General features: G+C 40.1%; 1 protein-coding gene and 1 pseudogene across 2 annotated transcripts in view; one reads left to right on the top strand and one right to left on the bottom strand.

Annotated features, from left to right (window-relative positions):
* ADGRG2 (adhesion G protein-coupled receptor G2) overlaps positions 1-27202 on the top strand; it is a gene marked incomplete at its 3' end in the record, with an annotated part of 80087 nt that overhangs the window by 43405 nt on the left and 9480 nt on the right. The window contains exons 7-22 of the mRNA XM_079764697.1: positions 3759-3814; positions 4687-4742; positions 7203-7242; positions 7713-7750; positions 9457-9551; positions 10276-10342; positions 10830-11218; positions 13566-13737; positions 13924-14080; positions 15407-15550; positions 16284-16406; positions 17020-17065; positions 17190-17293; positions 18091-18212; positions 20558-20826; positions 26745-26844. Of these exons, the coding sequence (XP_079620823.1) occupies positions 3759-3814; positions 4687-4742; positions 7203-7242; positions 7713-7750; positions 9457-9551; positions 10276-10342; positions 10830-11218; positions 13566-13737; positions 13924-14080; positions 15407-15550; positions 16284-16406; positions 17020-17065; positions 17190-17293; positions 18091-18212; positions 20558-20826; positions 26745-26844 (1978 nt within the window). The remainder of the gene's footprint in view (positions 1-3758; positions 3815-4686; positions 4743-7202; positions 7243-7712; positions 7751-9456; positions 9552-10275; positions 10343-10829; positions 11219-13565; positions 13738-13923; positions 14081-15406; positions 15551-16283; positions 16407-17019; positions 17066-17189; positions 17294-18090; positions 18213-20557; positions 20827-26744; positions 26845-27202) is intronic.
* On the bottom strand, positions 1799-3439 carry LOC307095977 (scavenger receptor class B member 1-like; annotated as a pseudogene). Its single transcript has 3 exons — positions 3304-3439; positions 2178-3212; positions 1799-2061 (listed from the first exon to the last, which is right to left on the bottom strand). The product of its transcript is annotated as a scavenger receptor class B member 1-like (transcript).

The raw sequence follows: 27202 nt of genomic DNA, 5'->3' as shown, positions 1-27202 counted from the left end.
GGAGGCCTTCAACACTCTAGCTCAGGAGTTGGTAAACTACTGCCCATAGTCCAAATATATTTTCCACCTGTTTTTGTAAGTAAAGTTTTATTGGAACACAGCCATGCCTATTCATTTCCATATTGTCTATGGCTACTTTTGCACTACAAAGTTGAATAGTTTCAACAGAATCTGTAAGACCCACAAAACCTCAAATATTTATTATCTGTCTGATACTTCACAAAAATGTTGGCTGACCTATGCTCTAGTTTGTATGATATCCTTGCCCTTTTGCTAAAGAGGCCAGTTTTTTGTCTCTGTATTATGAAATACACACAATGTACCTGTTAAGGGGTCTCTATTTTATTTGTTTCCAGATAGAGTCAAAGGCCCTCCAAGTATACCCTGCAGAAAATAGGTTAACTAAAAATTACTTCAATGTTACCCAACATGAGCATTAAAAAAAAAAAGGTTTTCTGGCATATATGGGATGAAAGTCCCAATGAATTGTTCAACTGAAGAAAAGATTTGCCCTGCAACCTATTCAGGTTTCAAAGCAAAATCTCAACTTTGTTCCTAGGAAAGATACTGGCAATTGGTAGTTGTAGTTTAAAAAACAACAACAACAACAACAAAAAAAAAACACCAGCAAGGAATAAATGGACTTCCATAAGGTTGCTAAGCTTCTGAGAAACACTCTTCCCTCCCTCCCTTATCGATGTAACTGCAACTATAACAACTTTAAAAGATTGTTTTTAAACATTAACGTTAGAGCCATGGTTCCCTCAATTAGCATCTTTAAAGAAAAAAATTCTGATGAGAAGCATGTAAGAATAAATTTTATTTTCTTCCCACTTTTAGAAAAGGTTTATTACCTCAATAGTGAATTATTTTTAAAAGATGATAAAACTCATTTTCTTCCAGTAAAAAAGAGACAGAGGCTTGCCCCGAGACCAGAAGCTACGGGTGGACAGGTCTCCCACCTGACCAGACACCCAGGCTGACAGGACCCAGACCTGTCTACCTCTGGCTTGGCACCTAAAAGATTAGGGCCCTCATGGAGGGAAGCCTGGGACAGAGCCTCCACCACCCCAGCCAAGGAGTGGCCCACTCAGTATACAGGATGATGTCTGTTTAGCTGGAGAGAAGGGGCCCCAGACACCCAAATCCAGTGCCTGTGTAGACTTTGGGGAGATCAAAATCCTGTGGGGGATGAGGATACAGTAGGGCAGCCACATGGGACATCTCTCACTCATGCTGGTTTCTGAGGCCTGTGTGAAGGGGCTTTGCCCCCAGCCCAGATGGGTGCAGAGAGGTCAAAGGTCTTGATTCAGGCTGAGCCCTGAGCGCACTGCTCCCTGTGCCCATGGCTTTGGCACAAGAAGTCTACAACTCTTGGGCTGAGTTTTAGGACAGTGGCTGGCCCCTCAGAGTAAAAGCCCAGTGCTTCTGGGTGAACCATCAAACAGGGGCTGCAGTATTTTCAGACTAATGGAGAGGGAAACTGGGGAGAAGTGGCCCAATGGCTGAACAGGCTCACCACAGGGACAGGACCCAATGCCCACACACCTGTGGGTGCCTCAGAGAGAAGGTTCTGAAACAGTCCTTGTTGGGTGAGCCTCTCCTTGAGTCCCCTCATAAACATCTCTATTCATGAGTGTGTCTGTACATACCTGCACAGGCATATGCATACATGTGTGGGGTTGTGCGCAGTGTGTGGACACACTTGTGTGGCGATTGGGAAGCTCAGACTTTATGCCTGGCAGACTGTCCCCTGAGGGAGTCCTGAAGAAGCAGGGTATAGGGGATGGGGAGCTGGTCTGGCTCTGAGCATCTCCAGGATCCTACAGTCTTGCTTCTTGCAGAACGGGGCTGATAACATCAGGGATTCAGAATAGGTCTGTATGGCTTCCTTATCCATTGAGCCCTTTTTACTACTACTCCCAAATAAATAGCATTTCTCTTCCTCAAACCACACTAGTGGCAGGACCACTGGCTTGATCTTCCCTGTTTATCCAATGCCTTTGACAGCCTTGATGTAGAGGCTCAGCTGTAGCTTCACAGAACAGTTCATAGGGGTTCCTATGAAAGAGTGCATGTCCAGGGATAGGGAATGTTTTTTCTCATTGGAGTGGAGGCTGATCACTGCCTCTGCCAGGACAGGGTAGGAATTGTAGAAGTGAGGATGGCAAAGAAACAAGGGTGCACTGAACCTGCAAATGTTGACATTCTGGATTCCGCACTCCAGGCACAGGCAGAAGCCTCTGTTAGGTGGGTAGACAGACCCACTGGCAAATAAGGTGTATGAAGCAAAAGGAAGGGATGCCTTTGAGCATGCCTACTTCCTTGTAGATGACCTTTATGGATCAGCAGGCCTCTTTCCTAAATCAGCAGCTATAGAATTCCAGTGATATTCGTGAGTCATAAACAGGGCCCACATCTGCCCTGAAGCCCTGTCAATCATGTTGCACGGATTCGAGCGCCAAAAGTTGAGCTTGCTGAGCCAGTTCCACTTGTCCACGAGGTGGATCTGGCTGAAGTTTTTGATCCCTGTGAACATGGTGAAGAGCCCAGAATTGGAGGGGTTGAGCTCAGCAAATAACCCGAACTTGCCCTTTAAGAGGAACATGTCTGGGAAGTATTTATTGATAAGGTGCATGAGGGGGTGGTCATAGCCCCACATGATCTTGCCTACAGTGCGGTTCATGAAGGCACACTCACCAAGGTAGTGAATGCCAAGGTCATGAACAGTTTCAGGCCCATAGGCTTATTCTCCATCATCAGTGCTGCACTCAGGACCAGGATGTTGGGCTTGACGATGTAGTAACTCTCCAAGCCACTGGACTTCTCGCTGGAATTGGAAGTTGCAAACTCGAGGAAGGACACTGTGTCATTGTCATTGAAGGTGATGTTGCTCTTGTGCTGGAACTCCCTTTACACATAGGGCCTGCGCTCCCACAACAGTGGCTTCTTGCCCTGGAGGATCTCCTTGGGGTTGACAATGTTGAAGAAGTAGATAGAGATAGAGAAGGGAACAGGAATCTCCTCCCATATGCCAAAGGACAGGCTACTGGAGTCAATACACACACTCTTGTGGACCTGCAGTTTGATAATGGAGGGCACCATTATGATCACCACAATGCCCAGCATGGCACACAGGAGCCTGGTGAAGTCCAGTGCCCAGCTACGCAGTGCGCTCTGGTGTGGCTGCCCTTGTCTGCGTGCCCTGGCACCTGAAGGGAACAGGGTCTTGGTAGAGCCAACAGAGGCTGCGACCCTGGGCCCATTGGCCACAGGGGCATGGTGGGCCTTGGAAAGCAGTACACCAAGGAGTGACCTGGCAGGTGGCCAGCGGTTTTATCGAGGGTGCCTTTGGACAGGCCGAATCCCGGGCACTGGGATTCAAGTAGGCTGGGATAAAATTTCTTGACAAGGGAACAAGCGTTCCCTCTTTCTGCATTCCTACATAAAATTTATAATTTATATCTTCTGAAAATTATATTGAGTAACTTTCTGATATAAAAGAGAGTAGGGGAGGCTTGGGGAAAGTCAATGGGGAAAATGAGATATATGTACTACTATATGTAATACTTTAAACAATAATAAAAGAAAAAAATTCTAAAATTAAAAAAAATAAAAGAGGGTAAATGTGAGTAACAGAAAAAAAATGTGATGAAACTTTGTTTATAAAGTAATTTGATAATCTTTTTCTGTGTGATATTAATCCTCAAGCTCTAAGGATGCAAGTCTCAATTTTCTTTTTAAAAATTTATTTTTAGAATTTTTCAGAGGTGAGATAATGTTTCAATATGATGAAGAAAGCAATGTTACCCAGGTAGGTTTTAAAGATTTTTCCATATTACAATCTTAAAAACTGAATTCAGATGTATTTAATATTTGTTTAAGGCTTAGATTTATAATATTTGGCATATTTATTTACTTTTATGGCCAAGTATAAATAAATTTTCTTGTTGAATCCCTAGTTTTGATAAGAGGGCTTGACTTCATAATAATTATGGTATTAATTAATTATTATGTTAATAATTATATTTTAGTTTTCACTAGGTTTTCTTCTGAATGTTTATATGATGTAATTCTATGACCAGTCAAAATGTGAAATTATATTAGAAACTCCTAACAAGAAGAAATACAATATATATTGAATCTAAGAACAGTCTCTTAAACTTATCTTATTTGCCCTATGGGAGATTCAGATATAGTAGTATCAGCCTTCTATAACCTAGATTGCTTCAGAGGATCTCAGCTACACGTGGTTTGTTCATTCAGTGAATATTTATTGAGTACCTACTATATGCCTGGCAAAGAGCTAGGTTCTAGATATATAATGATGACTGCTATCAAGTTCCCCCTTTACATTTGGATCTTTCACTTAAATCTGGGGCCTTTAATGTAGAGAGCTTTAATAGTATTCTTTTGGGGGAATAATGAAAGACAAAATAGAATAACAAAAAACCAGAAATTATTGGCACATCACACTTGTTGATTCAGAATATTAAAAAAACAAACAAAAACTGGCTCAGTCTATATAGATTTGATCATTTGCTAGGTAGTATTTCATGCAGTTAGTATTTATAGTCTTTAGGGTGTAGTTCTTTGGGTGGTCAACAAAACTAAAGAACAACTTCTTGTATGAGAGTATGAAAAACAGTATTTGTTGTATTCTTAATGATTTTGTGCTTCTAACAGAATCCAAATATGGCTAATGGCACCTTGACTGGAGTCCTGTCTCTAAGTGAATTGAAGTGAGTAATGTGCTGTTTGATTTAAATCTTAAGAAATCAACTATGGAAAGATACTTGTTGAGCTATCTTTGCTTTTGGAAACTCTGAATAGGAAAGAGACCTAAAGGTTATAGAGAATTGGTTCTTGAGTTCTTTGCAAACTATAACCATAATTACCTGTCATCAATTAATATCCCTGTGAGGCTGTTCTCTTTGATGCTATTAAATTACCTCCATTTGAATTACTATTTGAGTAATATGACTTGATAGCCATCAAGGTTGAAAGAAGTGTTCAAGGTAAGACTTCATGTATACCATTTGTTCATGCTTTCATGAAGCATTAGTGATTCATAACTCAGAGAGAGGTCTTTGTTGAATAGACCTCAATTTACAAATAGATGCCCCCAGTTAGACAATAGATCAAAATATGGGCCAGCAGTTGGCTTAGGCCAGGACAGTCTTACCCTGCCCACTGGCAGGAGAAACTTCATGTCTTTGCCCTCATGGCAGGGAAGCAGCAGCCTCAGAGACAAAATTCATCTATTCTCCACCTTACTACTACCTCTCAAATGAAGTTTTCATAAGTTTTTAACCAAATTTAAAAGCTCTGGTGAGTATCTGTGATAACACTGAAGAGAAAAACCTTTCCTAGGTCAAATTAAACAAAACAAAACTGTTCTTAAGGCTCATTCTTTAATTAGCATTTTGACCTGTCTGCTTCTGATGATTCAGCAGTGCCTAGGTAGAGAGAAAAATAATTCATGATTCCATGTGGTAGATATCAAACATTCCTAGTGCTCTTGTGAGTTTATAGTGGCAAAAAGTTATAGTGATAATTGGGATGGGCAGGGGTGTCATTCATGTCCTTTATATGTCAATTTTTTTTCTTGCATCCTGATAAAAATCTAGTTTTTCTAACTATTCAAAGAATATGTGTGAAATAACCAATGTCTTAGTAGGATTTTAAACTTTAGATGGGCAATAGTAGTGATAGGAAACATTTTTTTTAACTCACAAATTTATAAATAGAATATAACTTAGCATACTTGCAATTCATCTTAATTACTAGACTTGAAATAGAGATGAGTTCATTGAAAGCCACTAAATATTTGTTGAGCACGTACTATGTGCTGGGGGATACAAATGGGAATAACCTCAACTCTCTGAAATAGAAAACTAGACTGCAAATTAAAATCACTTGGGGAGCTTTTAAAAACACTGATGCCCAGGCACACTCCATATCAATTAAATCAGGATTTGGGGACTGAGTGTTCCGCTGGTGGTTCCAGCATGAGGCCATTTTGAGAAGAAGGAGTCTAGAGTCTGGTAGGAAAGATGAAGAATGGGAACAAATGATAACACTAGAGTACAATCCCTATAATGAAGGACACATTTACAAGGTACCAAAGTATGTTCTAACTGTCTGAATGTAGAACAGATTGGACATGACTGGAATGGTCAGGGAAACCCCAAAAAGAAGGTGGTCTCTGAGCATAGTTATGGAAGAGTAAGTAGTTCCTGACAGCTCAAAAAGTTGACTACTACTGCCACCATCCTTCCCTTCTTCTTCCCTCCAGACCTTTCCTGGAGAAACTAAGAACTATTGCCCATTCCTTGGAGCAGGGTTTCTCAACCTTAGTATTATTGGCATTTTGAGCCTGATAGCTCTTTGTCATATGGGATTGTCCTATACATTATGGGATGTGTAACAGATCCCTGGTCTCCACCCACTAGATGCCAGTAGCACCTCACCCCCAATTGTGACAAGAAAAAAATGTCTCTAGATATTTCCAGATGTCCCTGAGGTGCAGAGTCACCCCAGGTTGAGAACCACTGCCTTAGAGTGATTTTTTAAACTAGATTTGATGAAATCAGGCACATTCAGGATGGTGTGGCCATGGACGAATTTTTAAACTAGATTTATTTCATTTTAAGCTCACATGAAGCTCTACCACATTATAAAATGCAAATGTTATAAGAGTGCAATTGGAGGAGAGGAATGAGGGAGGTTCCTAAAGAGAAGTTGTGAGGAGGGGAAGGCAGGGCTGGAGAGTGCTAGAGGGTGGCAGGGTCAGTTGGAGAGAGAATGAAGAAATCATAGGCCCAGAGCTTCCAGGGTGAGCAGCGGGCCTGTCTCAGAAATTTTGCCTTGGGCCAGCCAGCTCTTCCCCAGGCCTTCTGCCAGAGGCTGCCTGGGAGTTGCAGTAATTTAATGAATAACACGATTGTTCAACCATAAATTTCTATCTTGCAACTGTTGGCTAGTACCTATACAGCTTCTGTCTGGTTAGTTTCCCTTGTCATATAAATAATTTATTTTTTCCACATAGGAATCTCTTAATATACCCAGTATCTCTTCAAAGTGAATACTGCAAGCAATAAATACTATATGACTAATGCATTTGCTAAAAATCTAACTTGTTTTGAATTTAACATCACCAACAGCCTCCTTCATGTCAATTTCTTTCATTTTATTAACAGAAGAACAGAGCTCAACAAAACCCTGCAAACCCTAAGTGAGGTAATCATAGTACACCCTGTACTTTGCATATAATTGTTATTTGGGGGAAAGCATGGAGTTCTGCATTCCTGGGGAGATATGTATTCAAATCACCTCAAATCTGTCATGTAAAATAGTGAATGGACTAGTTCCATTACTCCAAAAATCAAAACTAGGCACAATGGATGAACATTACAAGGAGGTGAATTTTCCTTCATGTAAAACTGAAAGTTTCTTAAAACAAGGACCCAGAAAAATGAGCTCTCTTGTGTGGTAATGAGCTCCCTGACATTAGAGGTATCTATCTAAGCAGAGGCTGTATAGCCTGAATAGCTTTGATCATAAATCAGAAATCTGGTAGAAATGTGAATTGGGTGATCCCTAGGAGTTCTTGTGGCTCTAAGGTTCAGTGATGCTGTGATTAGTCCAGGGTTGTCTTGTCTGACACTTTCAACTGTCAAAGTAACGTATATATTTTTCATTTGTTTCAGACTTATTTTATAGTGTGTGCCACAGCAGAAGCTCAAAGGTCAGTTATTTTTAATACTTTTATAACTATCACTAGAGGCCCAGTGCACGGATTCATGCACCAGTGGGGTCCCTCAGCCTGGCCTGTGCCCTCTTGCAATCTGTGATCCTTGGGGGATGTCAGACTGCCAGTTTTGGCCCAGCCTGCGGGGGTCGGGCTGAAACCGGCAGTCCAACACCACCTGCAGCTCCTTCCTGCCGCTCCCACTTACCCCAGCCCTGCTGTGCTTGCTGTGGGTTTGCACTCAGTTAGGCCCGTGCCCAGTCAGTCCCTATCGATTAGAGGAGGCTTGCACTGCCGCAGTGTGCTCACCAGCCATGAGCCCTGTGTCTTTTGCCCATTGGTCAGCTGAGCAGCGCTACTGCTGTGGGAGCTCACTGACCACCAGGGGGCAGCTCCTGTATTGAGCATCTGCCCCCTGGTGGTCAGTGCACATCATAGTGACCAGTTGAGCGGTCGTTCAGTCATTCGGTCGCTTAGGCTTTTATATATATAGGTTATTCTTGACTCATGAGTAATAAAGTATTGAGGAGTCTTAGGTTGTAAATTTGAAGGTATTCTTCAAAATAAACATATATTAATGACATTTTGGATATATGTATTTTTATTCTTCCAAACATTCATCAGTCTGTCACAAGTATCTTCTCATTTCTTTGTGAAACACAGAGGGAGGTTCTGTTGGGGCTGCTGGCCTCTGTTTTATGAGGCTAAGGATCATCAGTTCCTTAGCCCCAAGGGCCACCAATATGACCAAGAAATGGCTCACAGTGGTCCAGTCAGAGATAAGAACAGTCAAAGAAGAAGGAACATAATCTGGAACACGGGAGAAGATGGAGAGGGAGGAAAGGAAAGGAAAGAAAGAGAGAAGAAATTAAAAAGTGCATGCAGAGGTGAATTTGAGATTGCCCGACAATTATTTGAGGATGCGCAGATTATCGTCTAAAATTGTGTCCATTGGTTGTCCTGACTGCATAAACCAACAAGCTTATAGGTCAATAATCTCACTACCTGAACCTTCAGTATTCTATGAGAGTAAAAATTCTAGAAAATGACAGATTTCTACTCATCAAACTATTCATTGATACAAATAATGGCAAGTCTTCCATGAAATTGTACATCAAATCCCTATCCACTATATGTATTTAGTTCATTTCACTTACCTCTTTTTGTTCTTTGCAATATTAATATTTTTCCACATAAGCCAAGATTAAAGTAGAAAGAAACAGAGAATGTCTTAAATTCTTAGTGATCTGATAATCCAGATTGGATTGCCAGAGAGATTTTGGATTTAAGAGACCTTGATATTCATCTAGGCTGGTATTTGAAAGGGCTCTTACAATGGAAACTCAAATGCCTACAGCTGTGGGTAAGACTCTAGATGTCAAGATGCTTGTATTTGCAGCCAAGTTTCACCCTTGCCTGTTCATTGTGCAGGCAGACAAAATGAATCAGCAGCTGTGTGTGGTCAGAGGCTCTCTGCTTTGCAACCTCTATGAATGTAAACCCCTATCAATTTCTTATCCTGTAAAATCTTTTGGATAAAGTTCAGACCATGGTAGCTGGGTGTTTACAAGCTTATAGGTGACACTGCAAGTTAACATCGTCACTGTCTCTTTTCCTCACTTTAAGTTTCAAAAAGCAATTACAAATATGTAGATAGGTTTCCAATTTAGTAACATTCTAGTTGTATATTTTTCTTTTTATAGCACACTAAATTGCACATTCACAATAAAACTGAATAAGACGAGGAACATATGTGCCGTAATGATGGCTTTGAAAAGAGTAAAGATTCACCCGATGGGTAAGTTGTCTCTATGTTGCTGTGTTCATTTTCATAAGGCTTTGATGCATTCTATTTAAAATTGAAGATATAATTAAGAAACGTACATATGTTACAGTTTTCTACTTTGACTCATTTGTCCTTAGACAGTTTTTAGGGAGCTCTAAAAGGTGATTTTTCCTTTCTTTATTTTCAAAATATGTTTTTATTGATTTCAGAGAGGAAGGGACAGGGAGAGAGAAGTAGAAACATCAATGATGAGAGAGAATCACAGACTGGCTGCCTCCTACATGCTCCACAGTGGACCGAGCCCACAACCCGGGCATGTGCTCTGACTGGAAATCAAACCATGACCTCCTGGTTCATAGGTTGACACCTAACCACTGAGCAACACCAGCCAGGCTTTTCTTTCTTAATAAAATTTCAGTATACTTTTTGAAATCATTATAAACCGTGTTGAGAAGGAAAGATCTATTTGGAGTGTTGAATCACTTGCTACTGGAATCTGTTTACTTCTGAATTCCTCTTAGAAATTGCTGAAGAGTGATTGATATTATGTGCATATAACCCTCCCCAAAATAATTCACTCAATATAATGATATCCAATTTGTTCTATCACCTGTTTTAGACAAATACTCTTTAAAATGCAGTCAATGTAAGGACCATAATACTTGATGGATCTGAGCTTCTATCTTGCCATATTCTTAACCATGCATTTTCTTCTCTTTCCTTTTGTCTCCTCCAGAACAGTGCTGCTGTTCTGTCAGAATACCCTGCCCTTCCTCCCCAGAAGAATTAGAAAAACTGCAGTGGTATGTAGCAAACATGCTGACCCTTTTCCTAACAAAATAACATTTAATTGCCATGTTGGCTAAGGAATTTTTGAAATTTGACAATGAATAAGGGCTTTCAATTTCAACACTTCTCAAACATTACTGCAAATATCAATCACCGAGGATCTTGTTAAAATGCAGATTCTGATCAGTAGGTCTGGGCAGGACCTGAGATTCTGCATTTCTAACAGGCTTCCCAGTGAAGCAAATGCTGCTGGTTCATGGACTCCATTTTAAGTAGCAGGGGTCCAGACTATAGTGCAGCGTTTCTCAGGCCTGGTTGCACATTAGGATCATCTGGGGGGTTTTGAAAACATTGATGCCTGCCTCCCACCCTCAGAGATAATGATGTCATTGGTCTGGGGTGCAGCCCAGGGTTCCGGGTGGTATCAGATGGTTGCCAGAGGAGCTACACTTCTCTGTAGCTCATTTGTCTCATATGCATCTCTCTGATTCTTTCCTTTAGTGACTTGCAGGATCCAATTACGTGTCTTGCTGGTGGTTATCCACATGGCCCAGCAGTTTCTTCTTCCAGCAATTCTATCCCAGTTGCTCCTCAGGCCACAGTTCTTTCCCAGGTCTCCAGTGCCCTCTCTTTAGCTACGCCTCTAAATTCTCCAGCTGTCATCTCCCAGAGCCCAACAGGGGTGATTCACCTTACTTCTGTCCAGTCTTCAACTCCCATAGCTTCTAGCCCTACCATTGACATGCTCCCCCAATCTGGAACTCTCTCTACCCCTAGTCCCCAAACTGATCTTTCCTACACCCTGTTACCTGGGAAATCCTCATTTCCCACTCCCACCACATCTGCCCTGGTGAATGTCATCATGACCAGCACACCTCCTGACAAGACAGGTAAATATGAGGAGCTAAGCTGCTCCTAATTTTGTTTTAATTCTGGGTACCTGAAATGCAGCTGCCAGTCTGTAAATGAAGATATCTGTAATAAGATCACACTGATCCTTTCTTTTTATGATGTCTTCTTATTTCAAGAGATTTCTTCCAGGCATTCATAGAATGGAGAAACAGCTTTGAGGCAAACACAAATCTCATTTCATCGAGCTGAGTTATTTTATAGTTTTCTTTCTCCTACAAAAGGTTTTTGGGTCACTCTTTTAAACATTCTGAAGAGAAAACTTTTGAACTGGTAAACACAGTAACCCCATTTAGACAGAAAACAATAAAAACTGGTGTTCTCGAAAATCAGTCAGTCACAGAGTGACAGAGCTGGGACTGAGCCAAGGTAGCCACAAGGAAGAGAAAAACATTCAGAAGGCCTAGTCATGGGTCTGCATGGGCTCTAACTGGCAGTGTGATCTGGGATAAACCATTTTGCTCCTCCTGACTCAGCCTATTAAATTAAAGATAAAATAATCACACTAACAGCACTTGGCTGAGAACAATGGCATACATGAGAAGCCCTGGAAACTGCAAAGGGCTACCCAGAAACAAAGTAGGTATAGGGATAAAGGCTAAATGGAAGAAGGAAGAAAGCAGAAAGAATTCTGCACACGCTCCAGAATTTCAATTCAGTGAGTGAGAAGCAGGTCTTCCTCTAGAATTTAGATGTTTCAAGGCAAAATCAAATTCTTGGTGACATGAGATTGGAGCTCAGGTTGAGATCCCTGCCCCTTCCACGACCGTGCCAGCATCCCCAGGAGGTTTAGACTTCTGCCAAATGACTTGATATTTCTTCAGATTTGCACTGCTCTCTCTAAGTAATTTTAAAAATAAATATGGACATTTTAGGCCATATAAAGTCATTGGAGCTCTAGTCTAGTGGCTGATGAAAAAGAAAGTAAAATGAAAGTTCATTAGCCTGAAATTGTCTACCTTTCCAAAGCTAACCCCTTCCATCCTTAGAATCAACCTAATAGGCTACACAGAAAGGTCAGCAAGGTTGCCTCTTGCGACTGTGCTTCCACTCAATAATTGAGTTTCAGGCAATGAGGAAGAAAAGTAGCATATACATAAAAGATGTGTTGGAGTATTATCTGGGAGCTAAAAAATGGATATAACTTAATGTTTCCATAGGAGAGGGATGATGAAATATGATATTCTCACAATGACTCACATAACAAAATGACTATTACACAACTGTGCATAAGAACAGCTAGACAAAAACTTGGGGCATTTCTCAAGTCTTGAGTGAAGTGAAAATAATAATAAATAGTTTGCATGCCATGTTTATAACAGTATATTATAACACATGGATAAAGATTAGAAAGGAACATGCAAAATAAGAAATAGGATGTTAAGTGATCAAACTAAAAGACTTTTTTGTTGTTAGATAGGTCTGTATCATTGTTTCCCAATTAAAAACACTATTAAAAATCAGGCTTACAGCTTGTAATTTTAATAACATTCTCTTTTCCATAAAAAGCACTTCTAGTTACCCATATAAATTCCTGTATGCATGATATAAATTAAATATAAGCATATTTATGCTTGTATGAATATACACTAAATACACTGATATGCTTTGACATATTTTTTTAGTTAGGTTTCTTTTTAAATATATTTTTTACTGTTGACAGTATTACAGATGTCAATGTATAATGTACATTGTATACATGAAGTACAATGTACGCACATTAAAATTTATCCAGTTCTTATGGATGAATGAAAATTTTATAGTTCTATGAGGTTGAAAAACACCACAGTTATGTAACCACCATCAAAATATATAACATTTCCACTATCCCAAGAGTTTCCTCCTATCCCTTTGTAGTCAAACTTCTACCCACTTTGCCCATCCCCTGGCCACTACTAATCTGTTTTGTTTCCCTATACTGTACTTTTGTTTTTTCTAGAATTTCATATGAAGAGAATCATACAGTATGTAGCCTTTTGAGTCTGGCTTTTATTTCACGTAATATAATACATTGGAGATCCATCCATGTTGTTGCATGTATAAGTAGCTCATTCCTTTGTATTACTGAATAATGTAGTCCGTTGTATGGTGGACCACAGTTTGTTTATCCATTCTGCAGTTGATGAACATTTGGTTTGTTTCCACTTTGGAAACAAAGCTGGAAAAGGCTACAATAAACATTCATGAACATGTCTTCTTAAGACATGTTTTCACTTTCCTGGGGTGAATACATAGCAGTGGGTTTGCTAGATCACAAGGTCTATGTTTCTTTTTATTAATGATTTCTTTCATTATGTGTTCATAAAATGATTTGGTTCTCTGTTGTAGAAACTGTTCATACCAGCAGCATCACTGTTTCTGACCTTGAGAGCCAAGTGGCTCAGATGGAGAAAATTCTGTCCTTAGGCAGCTTGGAGCCTAACCTTGCAGGAGAAATGATAAATCAAGTCAGCAAACTCCTCCATTCCCCACCCACCTTGCTGGCCCCTCTGGCCCAAAGGTATGACTTAGTAAACTGACCCATATAGTGATAACAATGCTTCTTACATGATTAATTACAGCCAAGTATTTTTCTCCCATATGGGTTTCATAATGACTTGTTAAGTTGCTACTCTGTGTTCTTTCTGCTTAGACTGGGGAAAACAAAGAGAGAATGTTGAATTTGAACTGCCACTTATCTTTACAGATTGCTAAAGGTAGTGGATGGCATTGGTTTACAGCTGAATTTTTCAACCAAAACCATAAGTCTAACCTCCCCTTCTTTGGCTCTGGCCGTGATCAGAGTGAATTCCAGTAATTTCAACATGACTACCTTTGCTGCTCAAGACCCTACTAATCTTCAGGTACATCCTAATTTAATGTGGAAACAGCCTTTTCTTGTATATGACTTATCATATATCATGATATATGATAGAGTATATAATTGAAGCAATTACTGCTTATAGTCAGGGATAATATTAAAAATATTTAAAATCTAGAACAATGAGTCACCACAGAATAAAAATTTAAAAAAAGGACATTGCCTAGCCTGTGTGGTTCAGTGGTTGAGTGTCTACCCATGAGCCAAGAGGTTACCAGTTCGATTCCCAGTCAGGGCACATGCTGGGTTTTGGGCTTGATCCCCAGCAGCGGGTGTGCAGGAGGCAGCCGATCCATGTTTCTCTCTCATTGGTGTTTCTCTATCTCTATCCCTCTCCCTTCCTCTGTCTCTAAAATTAATAAAAACAGCTCCCCTCCAGGGAGCATACCCATGCCTTTCCCTTTCCCTTCCCTCTCCCTCTCCCCAGGCACCATTAGCTTCCTCACTCCCAAGCTCTAAGGACCCTTCCTTTACCTCCATAACTCATTTCCTAAGACCATTTCTTCTAGGAATTACTTCTTCTACCCCTGTAATTTTCCCAATAAATGTTCTATTACAGTTTGAAAAAAATAAAATCAAATCAATAAAAACATAATAAAAACAAGGGCATTGGTTTTGGCTGGTCTCAGAGGTCACTGATGCACCTAGAGTTAACCCTTTAGCAGTTGGATTGTGGAAGTTGGGGTGGGGTGAGTTGGGGGAAGTATCCAGTGGAGGGTTCTAGATAGCTGGGAGAGAGCAGGGGCATCAGCTACTTATCAACCCACTCCAATATTTTAACAAGTGTTATGACTACCCTGGTGTGAATAGTGGTACTGAATAGCAATCTTGCTTCTAATTGTTTTCTATCCACCTATTAGAGGGATTAGGGGCTGGAAACACCCACATAAAACCAAGTCCTGCCTATTAATTTAATTTTATAGTCATCCTTTTACAAGTTCAGTACATGTGGTTCTTTGAAGACTTTGCCCTAACAAGTCACCAAATTGGTGTATTGCTGCTGTGGTCTCCTTGGGGTCTACAGTTATCCTGCAACCCCCCAACTTTATTGCAATATAATTGACATATAATATCCTATACTTTCTGACTGTTTCTGTGTATATTTAAAATATTTTCTTTCCTGCTCCAAAGCCTCCACTCCCTATTACATGTCCTCTCTAATTTTGCAGCAAAGAAATAAAAACTGATTATACATAGAGACACCACACATAAATGCCCCTACATGATTCTTCATCTTGATTAGTTATGCTTTCTAACTCCTTATTATACCAGCCCCAGACATTTTTATTATCTTTTACTTGGTTTTCAGGTTTCTCTGGAAACTGAGGCTCCTGAGAATAGTATTGGTGTTATTTCTCTGCCCTCATCGCTGATGAGTAATTTACCAGCTAATGATGCAGAGCTAGCTTCCAGGGTTCAGTTCAACTTTTTTGAAACACCTGCCCTGTTTCAGGTAAAGATGCCGTGAACTGGTTTTGGTTTAAGTTTTATTTGGGAGTGGGGAACTTATGCTTCTTTTAATCCTCACATATCTTAAGTCTGGTATAAGTAAAAAGAATTGCTGAAAAGCTGCAATTTATTTTTAAACAGGACCTAAGGGTGCTAGTGATGATACATAACAATAACTGATACTTATGTTTACCAATGCTGAGCACTATCCTAAGCTCTTATAAATGTTAACTCTAATACTCTCAACAACTCTGTGAGGAAGGAACTATTAAACTATATATTATTCCTGTTTTATAGATGAAGACATGTGTGCACAGAGAGGTTAAGTAACTTGCTCAAGGACATACAGCTTAAATGGCTTAATGTCGTGCTCCCTTTGGCAGCACATATATTAAATAGCTTAATGTTATGTTCCCTTTAATATTCATGAAGGACACATGTAACACCTTAATCAATAAAGAAATTTAAAAAAATATTCATGAAGGCCCTATTGGGTCCATGTGTGAAACTTAACTTGGTATTTAGAGCACTGTAGAGTGCAACAAGCTCTGTTTCTAATTATGGTTCTTCTAATTATGGTTCTAATAAAGTCACTTTATTCCCTGACCCTCAATTTCTGACCTAAGTCGTAAAATAAACATATGGACTAAATAGTCCTTCGGGTCCCTTCAAGCTCTAAAACTCTATGATAACATTTGGTTTTCCCTTGTCATCCTGTTGATTCTTTTGTGTGCTAGGACCCTTCTCTGGAGAACCTCTCTCTGATCAGCTATGTCATATCATCAAGTGTTGCGAACCTGACTGTCAAGAACTTGACAAGAAACGTGACAGTTACATTAAAGCACATCGACCAAAGCCAGGTGGGAGAGTCCTGTCTGGGCTGTTCACTGACCAGAAACACCTTGTGCAAACTATACCTGGAAGACTTGGCCTGAAAAAAAAAAAAGATCCAGCAGAACCTAAAAACTCAGGGCAGTGTGTAAGACTAGAATCACTTAGTCACTCCGTTGGGTTTTAGCATGCCTAATAACTGACCACCTAATCTCCAAAAGGAACAATGCAAAAGCAAGCTCTTATCAACTGCCAAATTTCAGCACATTTCAATGTGTGGCTGCAGGTCTGATTCTCACCTCCAAAGAGAAAACAAAACACTTCAGTTCACATTGAGCATCATCTATGATCTCGCTACTCAAAGTGGAGTCTGCACTCTTAGGCCCCAGTCCAGACCCACTAAATCAGAATGTGCATTTTTAATAATGCCTCAAGGTGATTCTTATGCACAATTGCTGAGTTTAAGAAGTGCTGACCTATAAAAGACTCCCTAGTTGCTCCTAGGGACCAGTGTAAAATAAGAAGTTTCCAAAAATGAAGAATGAGATTCTGAAATTTTTTTAAAAATCAGTTATTTTTCCAAGGGCTTTTCTTTTTTCAGTATAGTAAATTAATTATCTGTGATGTATCTTTCTACTGCAGGATTACTTAACAGTAAGATGTGTATTTTGGGACTTGGGCAGAAACGGTAGGTTCCAGTCATACCTTTTTCAAAGTCTGGAGTGGGTGGGGGGAGGGGTATAAGGGCGAAAGGACAGTCCTTAGTGCTGTGGTCTTGCTGATCGAACAAATACTCTTCCCAATGCCAACAGGTGGCAGAGGAGGCTGGTCATCCAATGGCTGCTCCGTCAAAGACAGGAGGCTGAATGAAACCATCTGTAGCTGCAGCCACCTTACGAGCTTTGGCGTCCTACTGGTAATATCCCCAAATTACCTGGCCTTAGATTCTGGGTCTGAGGGGTAGCTGGGCATGATACCATAATATCTAATCTGCTAGATGACTTTGATAAATCAGCAGATATGGTATTGTGGCAAAGTTATTGACCAATGAAATTACTCTTCTAATAAGCAAGTGTACTTGAAGGAAAATACTTGAACATGGAAGTATTTTTTCCCATTCTATTTTTACATTTAAGTTTTACTCATTTAAATAACTAGGAGGACTAGGAAATTCAGATTAAAGTGGGTAATAAAATTGTTTAGTTTGCAATGCACTTTACATTTTTATAAAACACATTGATATCAATTATCTTATTTAAATCTCCCCAGCAGTCCTGCAAGACAGGTAGAATGGGGCATTGTTACTGTCATTTTAATGAAGTCAGAATTAAGACTCATTTGTTAGGTAATTGTCCACAGTCATAGAACTAAGAAATATAAGACCTAGAAGCCAAATTCAAGTCTTTAGATTCCTAGCCCAGTGCTTCTCTAGTGTACCATAAGACACTGATCAAGCACATGGGCTTTGGAGTCAGCCAGACCTGAATTTGGTTCCTGGCTCCTCTACTTCGTAGCTGTGTGACCTTTGGACAATTTACTTAATCTCTCTGGGCCTCAATTTCATTATCTTTACTTAATGATAATAATTGTGGCTACCTTACCAGTTATTGAATGAACTATGGATGGGCACTTAGAACACTCAATCAATGTACGTTATGACTCTTTTATTTACTTGAAAATATTTGGTCTTGAAAACAATATTTTATTTTCTAGGACCTATCTCGAACATCCTTGCCAGCAGCTCAAATGATGGCTCTGACGTTTATCACATATATTGGTTGTGGGCTTTCATCAATTTTTCTGTCAGTTACTCTTATAACCTACATAGCCTTTGAGTGAGTATCCATAACTGGAAACTTGAATGATACGATACAGTGCTCACCTCCATTGCCAAAATATATTAATTAAGTGCACTCCTCAGCCTACCTTATCCTGTACAACCATCTAGTGGAGCCACCTATATGTAAAACTTCATGATTCTTTTTGGTTTATACACTTGATTCCTTCCATTAGTCTATGCACTCTCTAAAGGCAAGGGTTGTGCCTTAGTCATCTTTGTACCCTAAAATGATTCCTGGTACTTAGTTGACAATAAGTGTGAAATGAAAGATGGATGAAGACCCAGAAACTCAATAGCTTAAATCTGAAAGAGACTATAGATTCATGTATGAAATAAGAGCTATGTTTAATATAATATGTTTCTAAATTATACTTAGCAAACACAAAAGATTAATATATTAACACATGTTGGCTGAAGAAGAATAATGGATGTAAAGCTTCACTGAAAAATATAGATACTTTTTTTAAAAAATATAGATACTTGATAAGTGTGGCTTTGTAGGTCAAAGCAAGAATAACATTCCAAGTAATAGCATCTCTTTCTCAGCTTACAGAAGGGTCCCTTTGGTCACTGTTTTGGGGGAGAATTCCAACAAATTCTGTTAGAAAAGAAGAAAATATGTATTTTTTCTTACATTAAGTGAAACAATATGTAAGTTCTGAAATGTAGATTTTGGACCCTGATCAAGAAATGCACAAATTTACTTTAAATGCCAAACTTAAGGTCCAGCTGTGAATACAGATCTTTTAGTGGACCTTTGAAAATATTATTAATGAGACTAAATTACCATAAGACCAACCATTACTCAGAATGATTTCACCAGATCTAATTTCACACATATAAATATGCACTTGTCATCAATTAGCTGTATTTTCCTATGCCTGTTTCATTTAGGTATAGTATAAACTCTTCTTTCCATGATCTCATTTTCACTAATAACATAAGATAACAGGGAAATCTGGCTATGTTTTAAAGATCTGAATATAGGAACTTATTGTATGAGAAGCAGTAGCAATGCTTCTAGAAGTAGTTTGGGAGAAATGGGGGAGGGGGTTGCTCAGTAGATTCCACTACAAACTATTTAAAAGGATGGGTCAACAGTCAGCATGTAAAAGGTTCCACAGAAGTACAAGCACAAATTTTCCACATGGTTCCACCAATGATTCTGTTTAGATTTTCCCTTTGTTGTTGGTTTTAATGCCTACAGAGATACTCAAAGAGAGGAAATTTACCCACATGCAATAGTCCCCTCTTATCCACGGCTTTGCTCTCTGCAGTTTTCAGGTACCCGTGGTCAACTCCAGTCCAAAAGTATTAAATGGAAAATTATAGAAATAAACAATTCATAAGTTTTAAGTTGCTCAGTGTTCTGAGTGAATAACATGATGAAATATCACACCATACTCCTCAATCCTGTCCAGGAAATGAATCATCCCTTTGTCTGGTATATCCACACTGTATACTAGTACACTACCCGCCCATTAGTCATTTAGTAGCCGTCTTGGTTATCTCAGTGCTTGTGTTCAAGTAACACTTATTTTACTTAATACTGGCTCCAAAGCATAAGAGTAGTGATGTTGGAAATTCAGACATGCGAAAGAGAAGCTGTAAAGTGCTTCCTTTTAAGTGAAAAGGTAAAAGTTTTCAACGTAATAAGTCAAGAAAAAAAGTGTATGCTGAGGTTGCTAAGACCTACAGTAAGAACGAATCTTCTATCTGTGGAATTATGAAGAAGGAAAAGTAATTTGTGCTAGTTTTGCTGTCATACCTCAAATTATAAAAGGTATAGCCACAAGTGCATGATAAGTGCTTAGTTAAGATGCAAAAGGCATTACATTTGTGAGTGGAAGACATGAACAGAAAACGTGTTCTGATTGATGGCAACATGTTGCACCAGAAAGCATTGAACCTACTGTATGAAGACTTAAGCAAGAGATGTCCTGAAACAAGTGACACCAAGCCAAGTAAGGGATGGTTAACAGATCCAGGAATAGGTTTGAACTGAAAAATATAAAAAGTCACATGACTTTTATTACTATATTGTCACAATTGTTCTATTTTATTATTAGTTATTTTTTAAATCTCTCACTAGACCTAACTTATACATTCAACTTTATCAAGGTATGTATTTATAGCAAAAACATAGTATATATAAAATTTGGCACTATCCACAGCTTCAAGCATCCATTGGGGGGGGGGGTGTCTTAGAACGTATTCCTGTTAGGTAAGGAGGGACTATTATAGGGGTTTACTGAAGAATAAAATTAAATTGCTTAAAACTCATATATGGACGCACAAGGAGAATATGATGCTAATTCTTTTATCGTCCTTTCCTTTTAGAAAGATCCGGAGGGATTATCCTTCCAAAATTCTCATCCAGCTTTGTGCAGCTCTGCTCCTGCTGAACCTGGTTTTCCTCTTGGACTCATGGGTTGCTCTGTATGACTGGCGAGGCCTCTGCATCTCGGCAGCTGTATTTTTGCATTATTTTCTCTTGGTCTCATTTACATGGATGGGCCTAGAAGCATTCCATATGTATCTGGCCCTTGTCAAAGTGTTTAATACTTACATCCGAAAATACATCCTTAAATTCTGCATCGTCGGTTGGGGTACGTATCATTTGCTTACACATTGCCTTGGCTTTCTCTGCTTCATCTTCAGTGTTGTGATTTTTAATCACATAGAGGCTGATGAAACAGGTCATACTTGGCAGGCTTCTAAAACAGCTTTATTCTTCTTATATGTTGCATTGCCCAAAGAGCAACCTTGTCATGTCTCTTTCTAGAATGCCTGTATATTTCCCCTGGATTGTTTATGAACACAAAACTCTTAGGAGGGCTTCCAGTCAAGATGATGGAGTAGGTAAATGCAGCACTCACCTCCTCCCATGACATCAAAATTACAACTAAACTACAGAATAGCCATCATTGAGAACCACTTGAAGTCTAGCTGAACAGAAGTCCTATAACTAAGGATATAAAGAAGCCACATCAAGACTGGTAGGAGGGGCAGAGATGTGGAACAAGATGGTCCCTCCAGTGCAGGGGCAGCAACTCGCTTTAAGGCACCAGGGACATATGAGCGGTATTGACTTGTCTGGCTTCAGGGTGAGGCCTGGAGGAGCAACTTTCCCCCAGACAGAAGTAATGGCAAAAGCCATTGTTCCCTTTCAGATTGCTCCCGCTACAGGCAGAGGTGGGCACCATATCTGAGTCTTCATCAACCTGGCTAACACTGTTCACCCCAACCGGGTAATTTTTTGAGACCCCTGTCCCACCAAACTTGTGGGCTCACCCAAGCTGCTTCCAGTGGCTTTTCCATTTAAAAGCCTGTCTTGGCTCATGCTGCAGACTTTTCTAAAACCTCTCAAAGGTTCACAAACCCCAAACAAGTGGCATCTGGCCTTGACATGCCCATGCCCCTTGCACTAGTGGCAGCTGGCCTCTAGTTCTCAGCTTTGCCTCTCTCAGGCACCTCCAAGTCCAGTACAAGTGACAACCATCTGCAGATCACTTTCTAGCTCATGTTGGGTGGCACTAGCCAGAGCACAGGCAGTGGCTAATTTTGGCCTACCCCTCTGGACAGCTTCAGACCACGCCAGAGCACCACCCAACCACCTCCATGAGCAACACAGTCAAGGGGGTGGACTAAAGCAAGTCTTGCTCTGTGGAGTGAGCTCCTGCACAGTAGCTCCTCCACTGTGGTTGCAGCCAGTCCTTGCCAATTGGTCTGGGGGTTAACCCCTCCAGTTGAGGTGCTAATAGCAATCAAGGCTCAACTACAACAGGAGGGTGCATATAGCCTCCACATGGGATACATCTGGAGTACCCAGCTAGGGTAACTAGGGAGGCTGTACCACTGAGCCCCACAGGACATCTACTACATAAGGCCACCTTACCAAGACTGGGAAATGTAGCAGCTCTACCAAAAACATAGAAACACAGGAAGGCAGCCAAAATGAGGAGATAAAGAAACATGTCCTAAATGAAAAAACTGGGCAAAACTCCAGAAAAGGAACTAAACACTATGGAGACAAGCAATCTATCAGATGCAGAGTTCAAAACACTGGTTATAAGGTTGCTCAATGAACTTAGGGGGAGAATAGATCAACTCAGTGAGAATTTCAACAAAGAAATAGGAAACATAAAAAAGGACCAGTCAGAAATGAAGAATACACTAGAAGGAATCAACAGTAGATTAGATGAAGCAGAGGATCGAATAAGCAACTTGAAAGATAAGGTAGCAGAAAACACCCAATTAGAACAGCAAAAAGAAAAAGAACCACCCCCCCCCCCCAAGTGAGGATAGTTTAAGGGGCCGCTGGGACAACAGCAAGCATACCAATATCCACATCACGTGGGTGCCGGAAGAAGAGTGAGAAAAAGGAATTTAAAACCTATTTGGAAAAAATAATGACAGAAATCTTCCCTAACTTGGCAAAGGAAATAGATACACAAGTCCAGGAAGTTCACAGAGTCCCAAGCCAGATGAATCCAAAGAGGCCCACACCAAGACACATCATAATTAAAATGCCAAAGGCTAAAGACAAAGAGAGAACCTTAAAAGCAGCAAGAAAAAGCAGTTAGTTACCTACAAGGGAGCTCCAAGAAGACTGTCAGCTAATTTCTCAAAAGGAAGTTTGCAGGCCATAAAAGATTGGCAAGAATTATTCAAAGTGATGAAAATCAAGGACCTACAACCAAGATTACTCTACCCAGCAAGGCTATCATTTAGAATTGAAGAACAGATGAAAAGCTTCCCAGACAAGAGAAAGCTAAAGGAGTTCATCACCACCAAACCAGTATTACAAGAAATGTTAAAGGATCTTCTTTAAGAAGAAGAAAAAAGGACAAAATATGAATAAAATAGCAATAAATACATTTCTATCAATAATTACTTTAAATGCAGATGGATTAAATGTTCCAATAAAAAGACACAGGGAGGCTGAGTGGATAAGAAAACAAGACACATACATATGCTGTCTACAAGAGACTCATTTCATATTGAAAGACATAAACAGACAGAAAGTAAGAGGATGTAAAAAGATGTTTCATTAAAATAGAATGAAAAAAAGCTGGGGTAGCAATACTTATATCAGACAAAATAGACTTTAAAACAAAGACTATAGCCCTGGCCAGTGTGGCTCAGTTGGTTGGAGCATCATCCTGTACACCAGAAGTTTGAGGGTTTTGGCACATACCTAGATTGCAGGTTTATTCCTCAGTCAAGGTGTATATGGGAGGCAACCGATCGATATGCCTCTCTCATCTCTCTCTCTCTCTCTCTCTCTCTCTCTCTTGCCCTTCCTCCCTCTCTAAAAAATATAATAATAAAAAAATTTTAAAGGCTATAACAACAGACAAAGAAGGACCCAGCAATTTCACTTCTGGGTATTTATCCAAAGAAACCCAAAACACTAATTTTAAAAGACATATGCATCCATATGTTCATTGCAGCATTATTTACAATAGCCAAGATATGGAAGCAACCTAAGTGCCCATCAATAGACAAGTGAATAAAGAAGATGTGGTATATATATACAATGGAATATTACTCAGCCATAAAAAGGAATTAAATCTTGCCATTTGCTTGGTATTGTACTGAATAAAATAAGCCAGACTGAGATAGACAAATATCATATGATTTCACTTATATTCAGAGTCTAAAGAACAAAATAAAACAGAAACAGTCTCATAGATACAAAGAACATTTTGAAGGTTGCCAGAGGGGAGAAGGTTGGAAGGGGGCTGAGTGTAAAATGTGAAGGGATTAAGTAGTACAAATTGGTAGTTACAAAATAGTCAAGGGGATGTAAAGTATAGGCAGTGATGGCGAACCTATGACATGCGTGTCAGCACTGACACGCGTAGCCATTTCTGATGACATGCGGCCGCTGAGGCGGCCGCATGCCGAGGATGAAACATTTGCTACTCCTGAGGATGAAACATTTGCGAAATAATGTTTTTTCCTCAAAGTGACACACTACCCGAGTTATGCTCAGTTTTTTTGGCGAAGTTTGACACACCAAGCTCAAAAGGTTGCCCATCACTGGCATAGGGAATACAATCACTCATCTTATATAATAAAAGGATAATATGCAAATTGACCCTAACGGTGGAACGACCAGAATGACCGCTTGACCAGTCACTATGAGGTGCACTGACCAACTCTTGGTCCCTTTCCCCAGCCGGCAGGCTCCCATCACCCAATGGTGAACGGGGAACTGGGGGTGGGTGGTGGGGGACGTGGGCGGTGCCAGGCCAGGGCCCCCTGCCCTGCTAGTTGTCTCACACACAGAGGGCGACCCATGGTGGGGCTGGGACCAGTGAGCAGGCAGGAATGGCTGACCTCTCGCTCCCTCCCCCTGGCCTGAAGGCTCCGATTGCCCTATGGCAAATAGGGAACCAGGTGTGGGTGGTGGCAGGGGTCAGGGCCAGCTGCGGGCAGGTTGAGAACCACAGGTTGAGAACCGCTGCTGTAGAGCCTAAGACCATCAGAAAACACAGATATTTACATTACGATGCATTAACAGTAGCAAAATTACAGTTATGAAGTAGCAACGAAAATAATTTTATGGTTGGGGGTCACCACAACATGAGGAACTGTATTAAAGGGTCGCGGCATTAGAAAGGTTGAGAACCACTGCTTTAGGGGATGGCAGGGGTCTACCAGGCAGATTACCTAACTAGTGCTGATAAGGCAATTCCTGATTGATTGGTGTAAGATTCCATTTCTGGGAGAGCCGAAACTGCAATTAAGACTGTTTGGTGACATGGGGCTTAGCATAAGTGACTCCATTTGGGGCCTGTTGACGTGTTGTTAATACTTTACAAGGAAGCCAGTAACAAATTTCTAAAGCTGTACAGTTCTATTTTCCCATTAAGTTCATTTGGCTCTCTGTTGGCATTTACCCAGTGGTCTTGTTTTACTCTCTCAGGCAAAAAAAAAAAAAAATAAAATAAAATAAAAATAAGCTGACATCTCTTCTGCCAAAAAGTCCTTTAGATAATCTACAAGTAATATATAACATTATGTACAATGCTCCATTTTCAATGTTATTTTCACACAAGTAACTCCATGAAAGACAAGTTAGTGAAGTTAACAAGGCAGTCATTAATAACTTCAGGTAAAGAAACTGACTCGAAATGATGACATGATTTACCACAATTCACACATCTCAAGACCAACTGAGCCTGGCTTTCTGGTTTCTATGAGTACCCCTTCCACTGTATTATAGATTCTATACCTCCCAAGCTCCCTCCCCTTCCTCAGGCTAAATATTCCTTCAGATATTCCCTACACAACAGTATTGCAGACTCTTTACCACCTTTGTCACCCCACCTGTCATTATATCTTTGTGAAGAATAAGACAACACCTTTCCAGAAAGATGTCACTTTTTCCCAGAAAAATAAGCCACTGCTTCTGACATTGGCACAAATTCTGTCAAATTCTGTCTTCTTTGTAGAATCCTGAAAGGTCAGATTCTATTGTTAAGGACTAGCTCCATACTCCCAATATCTTATTTTTAGGAGTGTCTCGCTTTGGAAGTCATATGTCAGTGTATCCAGAAGGTACAAATATAAAAGTTAAATGAAATATTATGTTAGGTTGTACCAGGAACCCCAACCTGTCTGTGAAAATGAATTGTTTTTTATATCCCAGAGCCTTAGATTTGATGTTAGGATGGTCTGTGTGAGGTGTCTGCATGGGTTCGGGTGGAGGGTGATGGGGTATAGGGGAGTAGGACTCTTTCCCAGCCAAAAGCCATTTTAAGCTGGGAGTAACCTTCTCATTAGCATCCTCTTAATGGAAGTGCCTTTGGGCCCTTCAGAAACCCAGCATATTGACAGTCATTACCCCCAAATCGACCAGGTTAGTCTTCTCAATCTATCAATGGGTTCCAGATAATCAGTTAAGGACTTTTGAGTTCATAATGAAAGATTTGCCAGGAGTTCTTGGTATTCCTAATAAGTTGACTATGACTCACATTTTTCATACATTTTGGAGTCTACTTTGCCTCCCATGTGAAACTTAAAATTACATTCCAGGCATGTATAAGAGTAATACTAGCCACTGTAATAGACAAACCCTGAAATCTCAGAAAAAGATACTTTCTCACACATGAACAGTACAGTTAGCAGAATCAGTTAACTTGTTTTGTAGTTATTCAGGATCCAGGCCTCTGGAGACTCTGCTCTGTCTCAACACAGGGCTTCCAAGATTGCCCTGAATTTGGGAGAAGAGAGTGGAAGGTGTCACAGGAGGCTTTTATGCAACAGGACTAAAGGTGGAGTAGATCACTTGTCCATATTCCATAAGCCAAGACCTAGTCATGTGGCCACATACACCTAACTGCAAGGGAGGCTGGGAGATGTCCCTCTGTGTGTCAATGAGGAAGAGAAATTGGGTTTGGTGAACAGTTCACCAGCCCTTTTGCCAGAAGAAAATAAACTGTGATCTCTATTCTTTCTTCTCACCACCTATGGTTATTAGAACTATGTGTGACCAATGTTTCCCATCTTCCAGGATTACCAGCCGTGATTGTGACCATTGTCCTGACTATATCCCCAGATAACTACGGGCTTGGATCCTATGGGAAATTTCCTAGTGGCTCATCCGATGACTTGTAAGTACAAAGCCCCCAAGGGAACATTTAGTGAAGTGGAAAACAGAATTCCCCAAGAAAGTGGAGGGTCTAATCAGCATATTGACTCCAGCTCTCATGCTAATAAAATCCAGTAATATTTACAGCAACCTTCGCAGATTATATATATATATATATATATGAAGTTAGATAAACTAGTTGGAAATGCCATGCTACTAGTTAAGCATTAAAACAAACAAATTAGAAGGAAGTATTTTGAAAATACTTTTATAAGCCTCTGATAAAAATGACATACCAGTTACATTATGTTAGTAAAAACGCATGAAATAAAGTCACTAGGATTTAAAGGGAGCAAAATCCTGAATGTTATCAAAGAATA

The sequence above is a fragment of the Cnephaeus nilssonii genome, assembly GCF_951640355.1.
Source record: "Cnephaeus nilssonii genome assembly, chromosome: X".
NCBI classification, from domain to species: domain Eukaryota; kingdom Metazoa; phylum Chordata; class Mammalia; order Chiroptera; family Vespertilionidae; genus Cnephaeus; species Cnephaeus nilssonii.
The sequence above is the reverse complement of the archived record's forward strand: the minus strand, read 5'-3'. Positions and strand labels throughout refer to the sequence as shown.